Source organism: Tenrec ecaudatus, chromosome 6, assembly GCF_050624435.1.
Source record: "Tenrec ecaudatus isolate mTenEca1 chromosome 6, mTenEca1.hap1, whole genome shotgun sequence".
In the NCBI taxonomy this organism is placed as follows: Eukaryota; Metazoa; Chordata; class Mammalia; order Afrosoricida; family Tenrecidae; genus Tenrec; species Tenrec ecaudatus.
Genome location: NC_134535.1, coordinates 133,567,658 through 133,587,538, shown reverse-complemented (window position 1 = coordinate 133,587,538; position 19,881 = coordinate 133,567,658). Strand labels below are relative to the sequence as shown.

Genomic DNA, 19,881 nt, shown 5'->3' with positions numbered 1-19,881 from the left:
CGTGGGCTGGGTGGGGAATGGGGCAAGCAGCGGCTGGTCTCAGACCGAGGCAAGGGGCAGCCCTTCCTGGAGCAGTCCCTGGCGAGCTCCCCAGTCCTTCCTACCTGGGCCAGGTGTGCTGGGCTCTCAGGCCACAGATGAGATCTGCTTCTGGTCTTCGTGCTCGCCCTCTGGGTCGCCCATCAGGGGCTGGCGCTTCTTGAGCTCCCGGTGGTACTTGGCCATGAGGGAGGCGTAGATGCAGCCATAGGCGGCAGCCACCACCATCATGATGCAGACAATGCCGCAGACGACCCCCGCAATGATCACTGTGCCGATGGCCCGCCGCACGCTCACTGGCCGGTACCTTTGCTTCTGGGGACAGGCCGTGGTGGACTCGGGCTCCGGCTCAGCCCCTGGCTTGGGTTTCACAGGTTCTAGGCTGGCCTTGGTGCAGGGTGGCCCAGGAATATCCAGCCCCGCTGAGCTGTTCTGGTCCTCCAGCTGGGAGCAGTAGTTGAACATCTCCATGGGGACCATGCGCATGTCCTTCCCCCTCAGCTCCTTGGGGAGAGTGCAGGAAAGCTGGTCTAGGCGCCCCCCTGCATCCGGAGAAGGGAAAAAGGAGATGTCAGGTGGTCAGCAGCGAGAGTCCCTCTCTCCATCCCCAGACCTGCCAAACGAATGGCCCAGAGGCTGGAGCTTCAACCATGCAGTCAGTTTGAAACCAGAGGACAGGAGGAAGGTAGCTCACATGATTGAGCCGCATACCGTGGTAGGTGAGATACATGTGTCACCTCACTGGACCCTTACAATGGCCGGGTAAATGGATCGTGTCATTGTTCCCACGTGATAGGCAAGCACACAGCCCTTCCAATCCAGTCTGGCCTCTCCAGACTCCTACTGGCCTGCGGGCTGGGAGATGAGAGTAGCACAGAAGAAGCTCAGGAAAGAACCCAGTGTCCTGAGTGGTCCCTGCCCAACCTGCAGTCCTGGTCTTCCCTTTGCCCCTGAATCTACCTGCTCTCTGCTTGTCTGTGAACCCAGAGCCCAGTCCTCAACAGACTGCCCGGTCCCTCCAGGATCCTTCTCTCTCCCAAAAGGGATGGAGAGGCAAAGCCACTGCCCCGGGCACTGATCTTCCGTGGGTTGCCTAAGAGTACCTCCTTGGGATAGGGAGGAAAAAAGGCAGGGCAAGGATGGCTTCCTTTTCCTCTTTAATGATAAGTACCTGCCCCCAGCAGAGAGCAAAGGCAACTGGGAAGAAAGCCTGAGAGGAAAGGGAGAGCAGCCAGTGCTGAAGAGGAGGTGTGCTAGAAGTGGGGAGACAGGTTCTCCATCACGCCTTCAGGATGATGGTGAAGCCAGGCATGACTGTGGGCAGGTGTGGGATGCTGAGTAGGGTGAGTGGGAGAGAGGGGAGCTAAGAAGAAGTCTACCTGGATGTTCCTTGGGAAGGGCAAGCTCGATTCCTGCCATCTTCTCTCTTCTCATGAAATCTAGATGGAGATCGCCTCTGTGGGTGGCCTTGGCCTCCAACCACTCCATCACTGGCAGCCCCCTCTCCTGGCCCAGCTGCCGCAGACTTCACACTGCAGCCATCCATCTTTCCCCGGGGCTCATGAAGGCACCGCAGCAGCGGGTGGGAAGGAGTGCACGGTTGAAAACCACTCTACCACCCGTAAGGTCTTAAAAGACCTACATTTGGACCCAGATTCCCATTCCATGCTGGAAATTCGCTTCCTGGGGATTGTGGGAAGGGGCAAAGATGTCTCCTAAGGAAGAGTCTTGGTCTCTATTTCCCAGGACCCACTGAGTGCCTAGATGACCCACTGCAAGTCTTGCATCAGTTGGCATGCATCCAGGGTAACCTCAGTATCCCGAGCACAGTGCTCAGGGTTCAGAGTGCACCCCCACTGTCCTGGCCCAAAGACCTGAGGTTGAACCCTGTGTCTCCACCATGTGCAAGTTATCTAACGTGTTCAATTACTTACGAGCCTTGGCTGTCTACCCTGAGAAATAGTGATATCTATCTCAGTTATCGACTCATAGTCACTGTCCAGGACAGGGGAGCACTGCCCCTGCGGGTTTCCGAGACTGTCACTCTTTACAGGAGTAGAAGCCTCGTCTTTCTCCCGCAGAGTAGCTGGCAGTTTCAAACTGCTGACCTTGTGGTTAGCAACCCAGCACAGAACCGACTACACCACCCGCTCTCGGGTCTCTCTGAGTCAGGATCCACTCGGTGAGCGTGAGTTGAGTATCTCAATTAGCGGCAGGAAGGATCAAAACAGATAATAAACATGAAAAAAAAAGTTTAAACTGGAAACTATTCGACAAATAGTATCACAGTGGCTAGCACTTGTGTGCCACTTTATAAAGTGGCTCTAATCACCTGATACGTAAGAATAACATGCAAATAATTGAGATTGTGGCTTGACGTGAAATAAAATAGTAAGCTAAGCATGATCATTATTGTCACATAGTTGTAACATTGGTTCATTAACTCAGAAAATGTTCATTGGGCACCAATTAAATGGCTTAGTCCATTTAACCTTGCAAAGGTAAACTCAAAACTCTAACTCACTGCTCGCATGTGGACTCCCACTCACACTGAGCTGACAGGGCAGGGTAGCACCGCCCCTCAGGGTTCCTGAGACTGGAAGTCTTCATACGAAACCAGACAACCTCATCTTTCTCTCATGGGGCAGCGGGTGGGTTCGATCTACCGACCTCGCGGCTAGCGGCCCAACTCCTGACCCACTACTCCAGGAGGGTCCCTTTGATGATGATTACCAGCAGCAAAGGAACACATTTGCCTCAAGACTGACTGTACACCGGGCCCTTCTCAAGACACCTGACAGGGATTGCCTCACTTCACAACAGCTCCAAGATACAGCACTGCTGCTGCCCTTCCCATTGTACGACCACAACACTGCCCCCCGGGGCAGGTGGGACTAGACCTGAGATAGAGAACAGAGCCAAGCTTACACCCCAGAGCTGGCACATGGAACCGTGTGGACTCCTTGGCCCTCTTTCCAGTCTCATTGGTTATTAGAGAATTGTTCCAGGTTAAAGACAGGAAAGCAAGTCAAGCTAAGACCATTTGGCTTCTTATCAGAAGCTTGGACAGCAATGTTCTGGGGAGGGGGGGGTGAGGTGTGTGTGTGTGTGTGTGTGTGTGTGTGTGTGTGTTTTCATTCTATCCCACCCTCCTTTAACTATGGGTACTTGAGATGACTGTACTCTTCCATGAGACCTGGGAAACCCAGAGGCTTGCCTGGTGGGCTGAAGAGCCCAGAAGCATCAGACTATGTCTCTAAGATCCCTCATTAAGCCTACGTAAGTGAGATGAGGTTACAGTGAATCCGCCTTCAAAGGAAAGAGCAGCGAAGGAGACTGGAAGGGACAAACAAGAAAGAGGAGTGGGGCGGCCAGCACCCAGCCTCTCCACCTGGCTGACAGGAAGGTTATTGGCTCATCATCTGGTAGGGAAGCCCGGGACTCTTCTGGTCCAGCAGGTAGAGGAGCTCCTGACCTCAAGCCCGGCTTGTGCCCAGTCACCAGGAGGAAGTGCTGGGGCCCTCACCCCCACGCAGGCTGGCTCTGCTCACCTCGGTAGGAGAACCACTCCATCCAGTGCTTGAACTCACGCAGGTTACAGTCACATTCCCAGGGGTTGTCCCCAACCTGTAGCAGCTGCAGGCTCACCAGGGGCTCAAAGGTCAGCCGGTCCAGGTTCTGCAGGCGGTTGGAGCGAAGCGAGAGGGAGCGCAGAGCCGGAAGTCCATCGAAAAAGCCAGTGGGCAGCTGGGCCAGGCCGTTTATGGACAGGTCCAGGTGGCGGAGCAGGGGGTTGTGCTGCAGCAGGTCCCTGTCCAGGGTCCTGATGCTGTTGTTGCGCAGCTGTAGCTCGGTCAGATTCGTCAGGTCCCCAAAAATGGAGCTGGGCAGCTGGTCCAGGAAGTTGTTGGACAGGTCCAAACGCTGCAGGCTGGACAGGTTGGTGAATGCCCAGCTCGGCAGGGTGCTCAGCTTATTGTTCAAGAGCAACAGGGTCCGGGTGGCCGCGGGCACGTCTGGGGGCACGGCGGCAAGTCCTAGGCCACTGCAGTCCACCTCCAGGCTGCGGCTGTCACACTTACAGGAGAAAGGGCAGGGGGAAAGGGCTTCCACAGCACACAGGGTGACCCAGCAGATAATCCCTGGGGAGAGAAAAGGCCATAGGAAGGGGTCACCATCATCCTTTGCTTTGAGTTCCAGCTCAGCATGTAACGGTTCTTGGCTTTATCTCTTTTGGGCACAAGCTGAAATCCCTGCACAAATACCCATTGACCACATTTCTTAAATTAACCAAGCCGCGTCTGCCATGATCGACATGACACGGTGTCAGCAGGACTCTGAGGCGCACAGCCCATCTGGCAGAGAGGATGATCCTGCAGACTCCCTGGTCCAAGCCCTGCTGGCCCCCAGGGACAGCTAGCTCATGGGATCTCCCACCATAGATGCCTATGGGAGCTTGGGTCCCTCTAACACAGTGGTTTTCAGCCTTCCTCATGCTGTGACCCTTTCAGACAGTTCCTCATGTGTTGGTGAGCTCCCCAACCATAAAATAATTTTGGTTGCTACTTCATCACTGCCATTTTGCTACTGTTATGAATCGGGCAACTACTGTGAAAGGGTCATTAGAGCCCCAAAGGGGTCGCTACCCACAGGTTGAGAACCGCCGTTCTAACGTGACAGTTATTGACAGAGTAAAGCATGTGATGATTTCAGGATTTTGCCCCTCCTCTCCTCTTGCGGGGTCACAACCCAGAGGAAGAGCCTCTCTTTCCAAAAGAAATGGTCCTGCATGTGGACCATTCATTCCCCTTTGTGCCAGCTCCCGCCCCTCCCCCCACCAGCCACCGCCTTCACAAGCCAAAGGTATGCTCTGCATGGAAGGGGGCACACAGATGGGTGCTCCTAACCCTGCAGAGATCGCCTGCCAGCTGCTGCCAAGTTTACAGGAACAGATCCAAGGTGGCAGCCAGCCACAGTGTGAGGCTCAGGGCCCCATCCACAGAGGGGTCCTGCTCTGGAAAGGAAATATGCCATGTCCCTTCCTCCTTGAAGACTGCTTGGGGCATGGGACCACTAGCGAGCACGGCGCCCGGACAACTTTTCAATTGTCACCCTAAAGCCACTCGGGCCCTCGGCTTCGGTTTCCATTCTAATGGGCTGCAGGGAAGCCATCCAGTAAATGGATCAATTAGCAGCCTTTCTTCCTGGCCCACCTTTTGCGCAGGACCTCTCTGGGTGGCAAGTGCGGGTCCATTGGGTGGAAGTGATGGAGACGTGACCTTCAGAGAACAATCACAATCGAGCAACTTAGAGTCCACCTACAACTGAGTGGCCCTCTCTACACGTGGTCCCAAACCCTCCTCCACTATCTTCCTGCTCACTGGGACCAGGATAAGGGATGACTTCAAGATAGCTCCACCCTCATCTGGTCAGCCAGACGTGGTCAGCCCCACCAAGCCCAGAGCAGGCGGGTGGAGAGTTCAGCCCCCACATGACAACCCAGCTGACTTCCCCCAGGGAAGTGGCTGCCACCCTGACCTGGGTGCCTGGAAGGTACAATCCTGAGTCTCTGTTCTGGTCGGTGTCTGGTGTCCCAAAGGGCAGGGCTTGAAGGGACAGGAGGATTGATGACAGCTGGGGGACATGCAGAGCTGACACCTGAGCTCTTTTGCTTGTGATGGGAAATGAGCTCAGCCTGGTCATGAGACCCTCCCCGGCCACCTGGGGTCACCTGCTACTACCTCTCACCCACTAAACCTCTGAGCCCACGTAGCCAGGTCAGTCAACCCCACACGTATTCCATTTGAAAATACAACATTCTTAGGGCTGTACTTCCCTCAGAGAGGAACGCAGCCTCTACCTGTCCTCGAAAAGGCATTAACATAGCCAGACACCACGACGCCCCATGCCACCCCACCCCTACCGCAGAAAGAACTGACAGCAAGACAAGAAGAAAGTATTTTGAAAAGGGACACACACACACACACCACCACCACCACCACCACCACCACCACCACCCACCGCCTCCCCACCTCCCCCAGTCCTGGAAATCCAGGGTAGCCAAAAAACTCTGATGACAATAAGGCATAATCCCATGTTGCAGGTGCTGAGTGATCTTAGAATGAGGTTGAAAGGGGATCCGCGTTGCTCAGGGATCAGCCAGGCTCTCAGGATGAATAATTCAGCCTGCTCGTGTCTGGTGGGATCAGAAGGGCTGGCTGTGGGGAGGGGAGAAGTCGGGCAGGATACAGGCCCGGCACCATTTCGCCTATCTGACCATGTAGCCTGGGGAAAAGCAGATCTTGCCGACCTTTACCCAGGGACTTCTCCACCTTCACACTGCCTCCTTGAACAATGAATGCCCCCCTTCGTCAGAAATGCAGGGCCTTGTTGGCCCAGTGTGCAGAATCGAGGGGAGTAGACCCCTGAGGCCCCTTCCAGCCCCTATCCCAAGACTCCACTTAAACCAAAACCGAACCGGCTGCCAGAGAGTAAGTGCTGCCTCTGAGCGACCCCCTGTGTGTTTCTGAGACTGGAACTGTGTAGGGGAGTAGAAAGCCCAATCTTTCTCCTGCAGAGCTACTGGTGGTTTCAAACTGCCGACCATGTGGATCGCAGCCCAACGTGTAACTACTGCACGTCCAGGGCTTCCCCAAGGCTCCAGGAATTCCTTCCAATTTCGAATTGCCTAAGAGAGGTTATCGGGGTCCCCCAGCTGATGGTTGGGTCAAGACCAGTGGACTACTCCCCACGAGAGCAGCAGGGCCCTGCACGATCTGGGACCACCAGCAGGGGGCCCAGGACAGACCACCTCCCTCTGCTCCAGCCAGTACACTATCCACATTCCGGGAGCTGGGGCGTCACCTGGTCTATGTAAAACTCCAGAAGGCAGAGCCTTGCCTGGGGAGATGGACCCAGCTGTATGGCCTCACAGTGCCTGGTCTCACCTCTGCACTCCTAGAAGCAACTCTCCCTTTGGGTGGCCGTTGGCAGGAAGGTGGCATGCACGTGCTGGCTCCCCAGAGCAAGGCCTTGGCATCCCAGGAACCTCCCAGCGGACGCAGCACCCACACATGCTGCCCACCACCCTCGGCCCCGCCCTGCCATGCCCCAGGCCTGGGCATACTCACAGAAGAACTGCTTCCACTGCAGGGCAAGCCTGGTCCTCTGCTCGGGGCTGCTGCCCGGTGCCAACATGATGTGGAGTCCCAAGGCTCCCACGGCTGCACCTCCACGGGGAGAGGCGGCCCTGCAGGCGCAGCCAGTCAGTCCTGGCAGAGAGCGGGGGCTGAGAAGCGGGCATTCAGCTCCAGGCTGTGCCTTCCCAGGGGTCAGGGAGAGGGCTGGGGTGTCTCTTTACACCCTCCCGATTCCTCTCCTGTTCACTGCTCAGTGAGGACTCTCTGGGGAAGAGGGACAATGGGGTAGAGCCCAAGGAGCGAAACCGCCTACCCTTGGGGGGCGGGGGCTGGAAAGAGGGCCTGGGGGCCTGAGTTCTGTCTCCTCTGATGTCACAGGTGGTAGGGTTTGGACAGACTTCTCTCTTCAGTAGCAGAGTGTGGTGACAGGCACCAGCCAGCACAGGCTCCCTCACACCAGTCGCCAGGCCCCATAGCTCCGCTTACCATGGGCCCAGAGCAGGCAGTGGCAGGGTCCTCCTCAGGGGCTGTTGGTAGGCTGCTGGGAGCCCCCTGGGTGCTCCCTCCCTGGTGGCCTGTAAGGTGGAGCTCCCAGCTCCGTCTTCCCCCAGCAGGTCTATAATGAGGCTCATCAGCTCAGGGGGTCATGCTGCTGCAGCTGATCAGACAAGAGACAGACACACAGGGAGTCAGCCGGTGAGAGGGAGAGTGGAGCCCAGGGAGGGTGGGGACCACCCAACCCAACCCTGAGAGGCAGAAAGGGAGGAAGAGGACTTCCCCTCCCTCCGTGCCCAGGGTCCCCCAGCCCCAGCCACTCCGTCCGGAGCTCCCACCCTGCCACCTCCCTCCGGCTCAGGCTGGGCACCAGAGCCCGCTCCTACCCCTTTACCAGGGGCTGTTGTGCCATTCCTATAGCTGGTGAGGGGTGAGGCCGGCAACAAAATGGGGGACGTTTGTGCTCACACCCCCATCTCCCTCCCAGCTCCCCGAGGAGCCCACCCCTCTCACCCCACTGCTTCTGCCTGGCTCCCAGAGTTTGACCTTCCTGGGCTGACAAATGTGTCCCCTGGTAGTTCCTGGTGGCAGCCTCTTCCACCCCCCCACCCCCCACACACACCCCTCCCAAAGGCCTGTTTAATTCTGGGCACCCAGGAGCCAATGGTAGAGCGAGGCTGACAGCTGAGGAGGTGGATGGAGCTGCCGGGAAGCTTGAGCGTTCAGCTCAGCTCGGAGGAGCTGCTTTGCCCTCAGACGACAGGGCTTGCGGCTGCGGGCTCCTGGTTCTCACACTTGGCCCGCCCTGGTTACAGAGTCAGACTAGAGCATAGCCCCCCGGCCAGGCAAGTGGCCAGCCTGTCCGACCCACCCCACCCCCACCCCCAAAAGGGCACGCTGCTGCCTGCACTCCATCTCCCCATTCCTCTTGCCTCCACCCCGTGAGGGTGTAAGGCCAGCTTCAGGGGCCTGTTTGTGAAGCGGCTAACAGGGCTGGCACAAAGGTCACGAGGTTCGCAGCTCTCTGGCTCTTGGCTGGCACAGAGCCAGGGTGGAAGCAGCCCCAGGCCCCACGCTTCTCTGGGGACTGGGAGGAGGCGAGCTAAGAGCAAAGTAGCCTATGGCTTTTGGAGACCCCCTCCCTGGGCCCAGCCACCAGGCTGCTGACTCTGATCTACTGAGCAAGGGGTACTGGGTTCCCATCCTCTCCAAATGGAATGGTGCCCTAACCCATGTCTGGGCTTTCCTCCTCCTGCGTGTGGTGACTGTGATACTGGTGGGAGGAAGGCTGTGAGGGGCCATTTAATTACGCAAAGTGAATGAGCATTTACTATGCTGCACGCACGTGCTCTTGGGAGTTGACCTAGGTGAAAGCTACTGGCGTAGACGTGGGCACATGACAGGTGTGAGAAGACGGCAGCTCCTTCCTTCCTGGGGAAGGGCCCTCAGCAGCCTCCAGACAGTCTATGAATGGCTCTCTCAGGTCCCGACAAGTTCTCACCGGGCTGAGCCTGCACCAGGCCCTGACCAACCACCACAAGGTACGGGTCACCTGGCTTGCTCTCACACATGCCTTCCCAGGCCGCTGTCAGTGACAGCAGAGCCCACCCCCTCTGTGGTTCAGACCTGCAGACCCAGGCCCTCAAACACTCTCCCTCGCTCTAGCAAGGGCCCGTATGTCAACCTCACAGGCTCAGGCAGGCCCAAGGGCACTCCAGGCACAGAGAGGATGGCAGCTGTCCCAAGGTCACACAATAGGTCAGGGACTCAGTGGAAGGCTTCTGAACAGCCTGTGCACCCACTGCCTGGAGACTGTCACCTAGCAATTGCCCTTGCAGGGAGGTGCCCGTGTGTGCACAGAGCAGCTGCATACCCGGGCCTCCCAGACACGTGCTTGGCACTCCATACCCAGCACGTGATGCAAACACACTCCCACAGCGAGCTGTGCAGCTTAAGCAAGTGCTCACACACACACACACACACACACACACACACTCACATGTGCAAGCACTCACACTCGCATACACTACTGCATACTTGCACATGCTCACACTCGTGCATGCACACACACATACGCACCCACATGCAGGCTCACACACAGGCACACATTCATCTACCTGCACATGCAAACACCTACATGCACACTCACATGCACACATGCATGTACTTGCACACACATTCCCACACGTGCAGGCATGTGCACAGGCTTTTAGGCACACAGGCTCACACATTTGCCTACAATCACACACATGCACCTCCAGGGACCCACCTCGCCAGCAGCTCTCCAGCACCAGCCCTCAGACACCAAACTCTGGAAGCAGGTAGAGTACAAGCTTTCGGGTCCTGAGTGCCGCCGGCACACACATGTGCAGAGGTGCTCCAGCCTAGAAGGGAGGTCCAGAGGACACCCCCCAGGGATGTCGGACACCCCTGCTCTGCCCCCACTCTTCCTGGCTTCCTCCTAGGAGACAACTGGTGGCCAGACCCTCCCCCAAGGGGGGTCCCCAGCCTTGCACAAGAACTCCCCTGCCCAAGTTCCCACCATGCACAAGACTTGTCTTCAGCGGTAACAAGACACTGCTGACTGTGGTATCCTCTGGAGAAATGTGACAAAAACAAGCTGTCCCCTGTCCCATCCCCCAGGGAAACCCTGAGCTCTCTGGGGTGAGACTCCGGCCCCACCAGCTTCTTGGACTTCTTGCTGGGTGTCAGAGTCTGCGTGGGAGGAAAGGGATGCCCAGCAAGGGACAAATCATTTAGGGGTAGCAGCATGGAGGTGACCCTGAGGGTACCGGGGAGCCAGAACCCAGCGCTACCCAGTCCTTAGCCTTCCACCCACCAATACACCTCCAACCAAAGGATTCTTCCCGCCCCCAGAAGAGACCAACCTCCTTAGGAAAAGGGCGACCTACATTGGGAAGCTTAGAGCAGCTGTTGCCGCAGGCGCTGGCCGACTGCTCGGATGAAGGAACATCGCCTAGGAGGAAAGACCCGACCCATCTGGAGACAGTCGGGTGGGGTGCCTGGCAAGAAAATCTCCCAGCCCCAAGTACAGCAACCATGTCAGCTAGGAGAGTGCCCGAGGACCCGCTCCCCAGCCTCGCCGGCCTTTTGTCTAAGTCCAGAGACAAAGGCCAGAGGAAAGGGACTGGAGCCCAGTGGGGTCCCTGGACCTCCTTCACTGGTCTCCTTCACTAGAGGCAACCCCCCCAGGCCCCCCCAGGACAGTCAGTCCCTCACCCAGGCTGCAGACTTGCAGTCCTTCTTTTTCTGGCTTCCTTCAGGGAGACAGCTGGCAAGCAGACCCTCCCACCCAAGCCCATAGAGAGCCAGGATTGGATAATGGAGCCTGGGGAGCTATTAACTGTCCAGGGGGTAACCATAAAACCAAAAATATAGGGCTTTGGCTCTGGCCAGCAGCAGGGGACTGACCTGGGATCTCATCAGACTGAATCAGAATCTGCATTTCAACAGCACTGGCCATGGGGTGATGGGGATCCCTATTAGAGTTTGAGAAACCCTGGGCCAGATCGTTCCTCACACCCCAGCATTTGCTGTCACCTCCCAGGCCCCACAACCCAACCCACTGACCAGAGTCCAGAGTAGAACTGCCCCCACGGCTTCCAAGCTGCACGGCTTTAGGGGAAGTGACCACCTCACCTTTCTTCTGCAGACAGCTGGTGAGATCACACCTCTGACCTGCCCAATAGCAACCCATTGCTGACCCCGCTGCCCCACTGGGGCTCCTCTTGGGCACCTCCAGACAGGTGCAAACAGCTACCCTCAGGCAGTACCTGAGGAGCACAGTGGTCATGTGTTGGGCTGCTAAACTGAATGGTCAGGTGTTCGAAACCACCAGCTGCTCCTTGGGAGAAAGGTGAGACTTACTTTCATAAAGAGTTCAGTCTGGGAAACGCTCAGGGGCAGCTCTACCCTGTCCTGCAGGGGTCGCTGAGCACCAGCATTGCCTCAATGGCAGCCAGTTTGCCCGAAGGCAGACACCAGCCGGAGGAAGACATGGACCTGGGTCAGTGGTAGGCCCCCTTCACTCTTAGTCACAGCTACAAGGGGGCCCGGTGGATGGGGACACGCTGCTGTTTGTACTTCCCGTGACTCCTTGCTGTGGGCAGCAGTGACCAGAGTCCCCAAGCACAGAGCTCTGATCTCAGCTCTCTGATGCCAGCAGTATTACCAACAGGGCTCTGCAGATGGGGGAACAGAGAAACACCCCCTGGCCCTCCAGCCCCCACCCCCCACCTGTGAAGTCGCCTGCCCCAGGAGAGGCAAACGGAAAGGCTTGGTGGTGAGCTGGGTTCCGGATCCAGCTGCCTCTATAGACTTCTCTTTCAAGGCATAGTCAGAAAGAGAGGCGGTGGGGGTGGGGGCTCATCACCCTCCCCTGGATGGCACCCTTACAGGGCTTTTCCCCAGCCACGGTCTGCTTGGAGCTGAGAGGACTAATGAGGAGGAGTACACTACTCGGGGACGGCCACGTCTTTCCCTCCAGCCTCCCCTCTTTCCAATAATATCGCAGGTGATGAAAAGTCCTGGAAGGCCAAGATCTTATCGGGGGGCGGAGAGAGATGGAGGGGGCTTTCTAGAAACTCCTCTGGCTGGGGGTTGCGGGCTGTGGCGAGGGAAGGCAGGCTGGGGGTTGGGGAAGTAGTGATGGAGCAGGCGGTGGCAAGCAGGAGCAGAAGTTTCCACATGCTTCCACAGGGAGCTGAGTGGGCTGCAGAACCCCCTGGAGACTCCCGGATGGGAGCAGCTTCTGTGCATTGCAGGATGTCGGCATAAGGATGGGGCCCTGAGACCCCTCCAGTACTCTGCTCCAGCCATTTCCCCTCCAGCCCAGGTGCATCAAACCCAAGCTCAGTCTCCTCGACTGCTCTCCAGTGTTGGTCTGCCCTGTCTAGCCTTTAACCCCGGGACCCTGGTCCTCTCCTGAAGCCCCTGCGTCCCCAGGAGAGAAGAGGAAGAACCTTAGACCTCAGCACCCCTTGGCCAACACCCCCAGTGTACAGATGGGGGCCTGAGCCCTAAGGAGAAAATCAAGTGTCCAAGCCACACAGGCAGCCCATGTCCATTGTCCACTGCACCTGAACCTGGGTGCTCCTGTGTAACACTCTGCCTCCCCTACCCCCTACTCTGGCCACCCTCACACCTCCCCCTGGTCCATTGTTGTTGGATCAGGGCAATGCCTTGCTGTGTCTTCAGCATCCAAGACTCACAGTATTTGGGAGCAAAACGGAGCCTTTGGGGCATCTTCACAAACTCATTTTGCAGAGAGGAGAAGGTGACCACGCTAGTGAGAGGCAGAACCCAGATGCAGCCCACCTCTTCAACCTCGGAGGACAGTGCCCTCCCCACTCCAGGCTGAGGCGGGCAGCAGGGTGGCCAGCGTCCAGAGTCTTGTAGAAAGAGGCCCAGATGGTGTGTGTCCTTGGGACCTGCTGGTAGGGTAGGCTGTCTGCCTGCTGCCAGTAGCCTGGCCAACCAGCCCTTCCAGGAAACATTCTAGATTTCTCTCCACCCATCTTGCTCCAAACACACAACACAGACAGCAGGCAGCAGGTGGGCAGGCGGTTCATACCCAGAGCAGATATCTGTACCCTCCGGGTTTGTTTTAAAACCTGGACGTGACTCCATTTCTTATTCCCAGCTACCTGCACACTTGTTTCAGTCTCAAAAAGGCCAGTCTCAAACAGAGCCTCTGAGGGACGGGAGAGAAAGACCCCTGGGTCAGTGTTCCTGGCAGCACCCTCGACCTTATCAATGAGCTCAGTGCCTACCTCAGTGCACTGCCTCGGGCTAGGGGAGGTAGGTGGCAGGAGACATCAGTCTGGGGTGGCACAAGGGGAAGGTGGCTGACAAGGAGAAAGGCTGACTGCCTCACTCCTTCCTCTTCTCCCCACCCCAGATCTCCCCAGACACCCCCAGCCATGACACACAAATCCCTCCCCATACTGCCTTCTAAGTTGCCCACTCAGACCACAGCAGGCCCTTTGGAAGGGGCTGCTCAGTGTCCCTACCCAAGGAATGGGGACGGGCTTGCTCACCTAGGGGAGCCCCAGACAGCAGCTTCCAGCCCAACCCCAGGGAAGTCAGATCAGTTGCTTAAGAAACCTCCTCTGGCTGCCACCCCCACCCCAGGCTTTCCTGGTCTCCTTGCCTTGGCTGCACCAGAGACTCTGCCAGTGGGGGGTGGGGGTGGGATGGATTCTTCTTGGCCCAGGAAGCTGCTGTTGGGTTTCCCTACCAACTGGACTGCCCCCACCGCACCACCACGTGCCTGCTCACCCCTCCCCCATGGATGCAGTTATCTAAGCAGTAGGGGTGTCTATCAGAGGCCCTGGGGCTCAGCCAAGGTGGACAGCCAGGTGCCAGCATCACCCCACCACAGGACAGCCAGGTGCCAGCATCACCCCACCACAGGAAATGCAGGAGTTCAGACAGAGGACTTGCTGGGAGGTGTGGGGATTCCAAGGAGCAGCCAAATCCTGGTCAGACTGCCCTTCTCTTTAGCCGGGTTGGCACAGGGGGGCCCTGGAGGTGACATTGAGCAACCCAGGGTGACATTGCCCCACGACATGGAAGTGACATGGCTTGGCTCACCACGGCCCCTTCCCACTGAGCTGAGCCCACCACAGAAGGGAGGGGCGCCTGAGTGAGTTCTCACAGCACACTCCCCAAGTCTTGGCCCCAAGCAGGCAGCCTGGGAGCAGAGCCTCGGACTTGCTGACAAAGAGAGGAAGGCTCCTCTCTGAGCCTGGGCCTGGCCACACCCCCACCAGTTTCTCCCAGGGCTGCTCCGATTCACGTCCAGCTTTCTCTAAGGCCAGCCACCCCCTCCACAGGGTAACCTGTAAAATGGCCCAGGCCTTGGGCAGCCGTCCAGCCTGCCACCCCGTCTTCCTCTGCCCCAGCCCTGTCACCAACACCCCTGCCCACAGCACCCAGTCCCTGGAGGAGGCTGTCTGCTGAGCTGGGCATACAGACAGCACAAGGCTCTTGGCTGGCTCTCCCCAGGCAGCAGGACCTGTTTCTATGCCATCCCGGGCTGTCAGCTGGCACCAGCTCTGCCCTCCCCACCCCCAACCAACACCCCCACCCCCAGCAGAATCCACAGCTCATGTCTCGTGCCTTCATGCCTTCAGGACAACCTGGCATAGGGTCCTGGGCAGCTTCCCCAGGGCCAGGAACTGTTCCAGGCAGGAGGCGCCATCAACCGCCCAGTCCTGCTGTGCAGGGCAGACACCCACCAACCTGCCAACCCTCCCCGCCCACCCAGGGGTGCAGCACTCACCTTTCCTCACCCTGCCTGGGAGCCCCCGTCAGGTAGCACTTCACCTTCCCGTGAGCCCCTCGGGAGGTTCCCGGAGAAAAGCAGACAGCACGGCCGCCCAGTCGCCCCACTTCCCGGGAGCACGCAGCGCAGCACAGCGCACGGAGCCGGAGCGCCCGCCGCCGCAGACGGCTGCCAGGGGACAGCGCCTGGTCAACAGCTAACTGAGTGGGGCCGAGGGCGAGCGGAGAGCGAGCGATGGGAGGACGGAGAGAGGGAGGAGGAGAGAGCGGGCGAGTGCGCGCTAGCCGAGAGCCGAGCCAGCCGTGGGGTGACAGCTGAGGCACATCTGCGATGACAGCGACCGACCGCAGCACACACACGCAGGCGAAGGCGCACACAGACGCGCGCACCCCGGAGGCTCGCGGCGGGGCGGGCGGCGCTGCCCTGGAAATGCTCACATTTCAGGGGAGAGACGCGCCTGGGGGTTCACGGCTTCCAACCCCCGAGATGAAAACAGCAGTTTCCCCCACGCAATCTCCATTGTCCTCCCCCCCGCCCACGGGGCTCCAGGCTCCCCTCCACCCCCACCCCCCCATGCCGTCCCTTCCTTGCCCTGTCCTTCGTCTCTCTCTCCTCTTGGGGACAGAGGGGCTAGACCAGGCAGGAGCCGGCCTCCAGACTGCCCCCACCTCGCTGCCTGGGAGGCTGGGCTGTCTCCACTTTCAGGGGAGCCCTTTCCTTCACCAACAGAGGTTGTCTCCTAAGAAGATAATGGGGGTCTAGCTGGCAGGCCCAGGGTCCTTCCGCAGATGGAACCCTGAGCTGCCCGAGGCCACCAGCCGCTAAGCCTGGGTCTGACCCCTCAGAGCTCAGGATTGCTTGGGTGTGGAGACAGGCTCTTTCTCAGTGCCCAGGGCTGAGGCCAGCAGGAGCCCAGTGTGCAGCCAGCCTGCCCTCCCCAGACCTGGCCTCTCCAAGCTCCCGGCTGCCCTGATGTTCCCAGAGGTTGAGTGTCTGGTCCAAAGTCAGGGAAAGTCAGGAGGCTGCCTTCCAGCTTTGAGCGTGACCCTCAATTGACCTTCCTGTGCAGCTCTTAAAGGGACCCCATGTCGCTCTAGGTTGGAAGCTGGGCTGTTAACTGCAAGGTTGGCCCTTCAGATCCACCAACTCCTCTGAGGGAGAAAGATGAGCTTGCTTGCTTGCTTCTGTACAGGTTTACATTCTCACAAACATTGCACACAATCTCTGTGCTTGGGGATCAACTTGATGTCAGTGGGTTTGGTTTTGCTTTGGGGGCCTGTGGGAAACAAAGATTTCTCCAAGTCCTCGCCCCCAAATAGATGTTAGACTTAGGACACTGCTCATAGCTAATGGTAAATGATTGTCAAGTTACCTCCCTGAAGGCATCCAGTTGCCAGCCTACTGTCTGGTCCCACCACAAGTAGGGCCCACTCCCTGCTGTTAAGGACGATGGGCTACTTCTCCCTAAAGGCTTGCCATTAGCCTGGTCCCTGTAGGTGGGGTTTACACCCTACTGATCATGGTTTCTATAGTGAGCCAGAGAACAGGTCAAACCTGCTCAGTGATGTCCAAAGTTAGGCTGCCTCCCTGAATCTAGGATCCGCCCTTCTTGTCACATGTGTGCCCCCAGTCCCTCCCCTTCCTATTGCGTGTATGTCCCTAGATGGTCCCCCTCTCATTGCTGTATAACCTATAATGCAACCGTACCTGTAATCAGTGGGCTTGCACGTGCCCCCCCAAAGATATATAAGCCTTGGCCTCTCGTGGGCTCCCCCTTCCTCTTCCTGTCCTCCTTCCCCTCCCCTTCTCCCCTGCCCTCTGGTCTCTCTCCACGTGGACCACCAAGTGAGGCGGAGGTGAGCATGCTACCATGAAATGTGTCTGACTCCATTGCTTTAATCTTTTCTCTCTCCTGCTCTCTATGACTTTATTATAATCTTTATATGTATTGTAACCATACAACTATGCCTATCAAACCCGCAATTAGTTGTGGGGGGGCTGGTCTTTCCCCCAAAGGCGTGTAGCTCTAAACTCCTGCCTGACAGACAGCCGATGTGTTAGCAGCATCTAAGTGGCCCAGCGCCTCTCCCTGCTTGCCTCTGTGGTCACAGCCGGGCTAGGGGTGGGACTCAGGACATCCTTATACTTTTCTTTCTGCCTGCTCAGCAGGTAGCTCCCGGGGTGGACCCTGGTTTCCCCCTGGTTGCTCTCCTGTGGCAACACCAGAGACTTCCACCAGAGGGGAGAGAGCTGCTCTTACCTCTTAGCAGTTCCCTGCATCTCATCTGGTCCTTCCAAGGAGCGTTGTGCCCTGCACAGGTCCTAACCTTCAGGCAAAAGAGGCCCTAGCCTCTCCCTAAACACCCACCTGACTACGTCCCTATTTCCATGAAAACAGGCGTCCTTCCAGGCACCCGAGCTGGGCTCCTCACCCAAAGACAGCTCCCCCCACCCTCAAAAACCCAACTCCTCCATGACCTGCCCTTGGTCTCCCTAAGATCTTGGCTGTCTCTTTGATGGCCTGTGAGTCTTGGCATGGAGAATGCTGTAGGATGGCTCTCTGTGGCTTGGTTCAATCTCGTCACCAGACCTTGAGTCCCCCAGGCCCCAGGGCACTCTTGTCAATTGAATGAGGGGTAGGAAAGACTTCAGGAGGCTCAGAATCTAGACTGTTCTCCTAACCAGCCCTGGACCTCGGCGTCCTGCCCTGTTGATGGAGCTCTCTGGCCTCCCTGGCCTGGTGCCCTGTGACCTGAGTATTCCCTGCACACCAGCTTGGATTAGAAAGACTGACTCTCCTCCACCAGAATCACCAGCTCTCAATCCTCTTACAATGGATGGGGGCCTCCAGGCTGGGCTATAAAGAAGGGGGGTAGTGGGAGGAAATGGGAGATAAGAGAGCTAGGAGGTGGGAGCTGTAGCTCCCCAGCAGAGAGCTTCTACGTGTGGGAGTGGGGGTGGGGTGGGGTGGGGTGAAGCAGTTGTTTTGTTTTGCAGTCTGTGGTGGTGAAGCAGCACACAGAGGTGACAGCCAGGACACAGCAAAGAGGTTCATCTTGATAAGCAGTCAGCTGCCTGTGGCCTTATTGAGGCTCTTTGTTAGGCTGCCAGCAAAGGAAAGTGGCCAGTGGGGGAGGGGGGGGCGGGCAGGGCGACAAGAGGGAGGAGGTAGGGGGCCTGAGATGTGTCCTCTTTCTCCTCCGGACAGGGTGGCAGAACCCCCCAGGGATTGAAGCCAGCATCTCAAACAAGCACCTTCCAGGCACAGAGCTGAGGGGGAGAGCTGTTAGTAAGCCACTCTGGGAAGCAACCAGAAGGCCCAGGGTCTCCCTCCCCACTCTGCCCCTTTGCCTGGACTCTTCTGCAGCAGGATTGCAGGAGGTGTTAGGAGGGGCAATGGCCAGCCTTCTGCTCCTCCCAGGTGACCACTCCTGCGAGGCCCCAGACAGCAGCCACTGCAGAGCAGAACAGGGATCCTGGGCCCACCCAAGTGCATCTCCTGTCAACAAGCCTCAGAGCGAAGGCTGGGTGCCCGAATCTTATGTCTGGAAAACAAGGTTTGGGCTGGGAGACAGGAGCCGAACAGAAAAAGTTGAAATGACTAAAGCCAATAGTACAAGTGCAGGCTCCTCAGAACACAACCCGCCGCCGCGTGCTCCTCGCCATCTCCCTGTTCTAACAGGCCCGGTCTCCACACGCGCTCCAGTGCCCCACTCCTGAGTGGGTCTCCTCCCACTGAGTCTCAGAGCCATCAGAGAATAGCTAGATCTCCGGGGTCCCTTGGGAGGGCTAAGAAGGGGCCCAGAACCTTACAGGTTAAGGGAGGGGCTGTGAGATCTTTTAGAACGGCGTTTCCCAGGTAAGTGACCAACTCAATGTAACTCACAAGCGCGGGTTGCTGTTGGTAGTTGCCGTCAAATCGGTTCTGACCCAGAACCGCCCTCTGTAGAGCAGAAAGAAACACAGCCCGGCCCAGCGGCATACTCTCGAGTGGTCTTAGGTTGAAGTCCAATGTTTGAACACTGTGTCAATGGATCTGTTGAGGACCTTCCTCGTTTGACTGCTTCTACTTTACCAAGCACGGTGGACTGGTCTCTCCTGTCAACAGGTCCAAAGCACGTGAGAGGAAGTCTCCCAGCCTGTGTATTTAATGCAAGAACTAAAGACTGAGTGGGAACAGGCTGTGTGTGTGTGTGTGTGTGTGTATGTGTGTGTGTGAGAGTGAGTGAGAGAGAGAGAGAGAGAGAGAGAGAGATCAGTTAATGTCTGAACTCAAACCCCATGCCTGCTACTAGCCGCCATTCCAGTGGCGCAGGACAGATAATCAATGAGTAAACAAAATCATGTTCTTTGGTGATAAACGGGGTACAGAGAGTGCCGCGGGATGAGCTACAGAAGGGCTGGTGGAGGGGGGTCAGGGAGGCCTCGGGTGTGTGGGCTGAGGGCTGATGGGGACAAGGAAGCAGCAGCCAGACAGCGCCAGGGAGCCTGGCCTGATTGTGGGAAGAAGCACTTCGAGTAGAAATCAGAGAGCAGGGCAGGGCCAGCTCACACACGCAGGGCCCTGAGCCAGACTACAAAAGCCGTCTCTATGAAAGGGAGGCCGTCGGGAGTGGGTTTAACCGACATCTCTTAGGGCTCCAGTCCGAGTCAGGGTGTGAGCTCTAGGGTAAGGGGCTCTCTGTCAGCTCTGGAACAAGCTCTTGGTCCCTTTTCAATGTCTGGGGGCCCAGCATTCCTTGGAGATTTACATGTCTCTTGGCATCCACCTCCTCATGGGTCTAGATGGTTCTCAGCGCAGGGGTCCCAGGTTCAAAGGGTTTGTTACCATCCTGGCTCCTCTTTCTGGGTGGTAGTGAGGGCCCTCTCCCCCCTGTGCTGCTCCCTCCTTTGAGCTCT

General features: G+C 57.7%; 2 protein-coding genes across 2 annotated transcripts in view; one reads left to right on the top strand and one right to left on the bottom strand.

Annotated features, from left to right (window-relative positions):
* CACNA2D4 (calcium voltage-gated channel auxiliary subunit alpha2delta 4) overlaps positions 1 to 19,881 on the top strand; it is a 122,149-nt gene that overhangs the window by 79,362 nt on the left and 22,906 nt on the right. The window lies entirely within an intron of this gene.
* On the bottom strand, positions 127 to 7,236 carry LRTM2 (leucine rich repeat transmembrane protein 2). Its single transcript, XM_075553153.1, has 3 exons — positions 7,170 to 7,236; positions 3,591 to 4,181; positions 127 to 581 (listed from the first exon to the last, which is right to left on the bottom strand). Exons 1-3 carry the CDS (start codon positions 7,234 to 7,236, stop codon positions 127 to 129), a joined length of 1,113 nt encoding a protein of 370 aa, XP_075409268.1.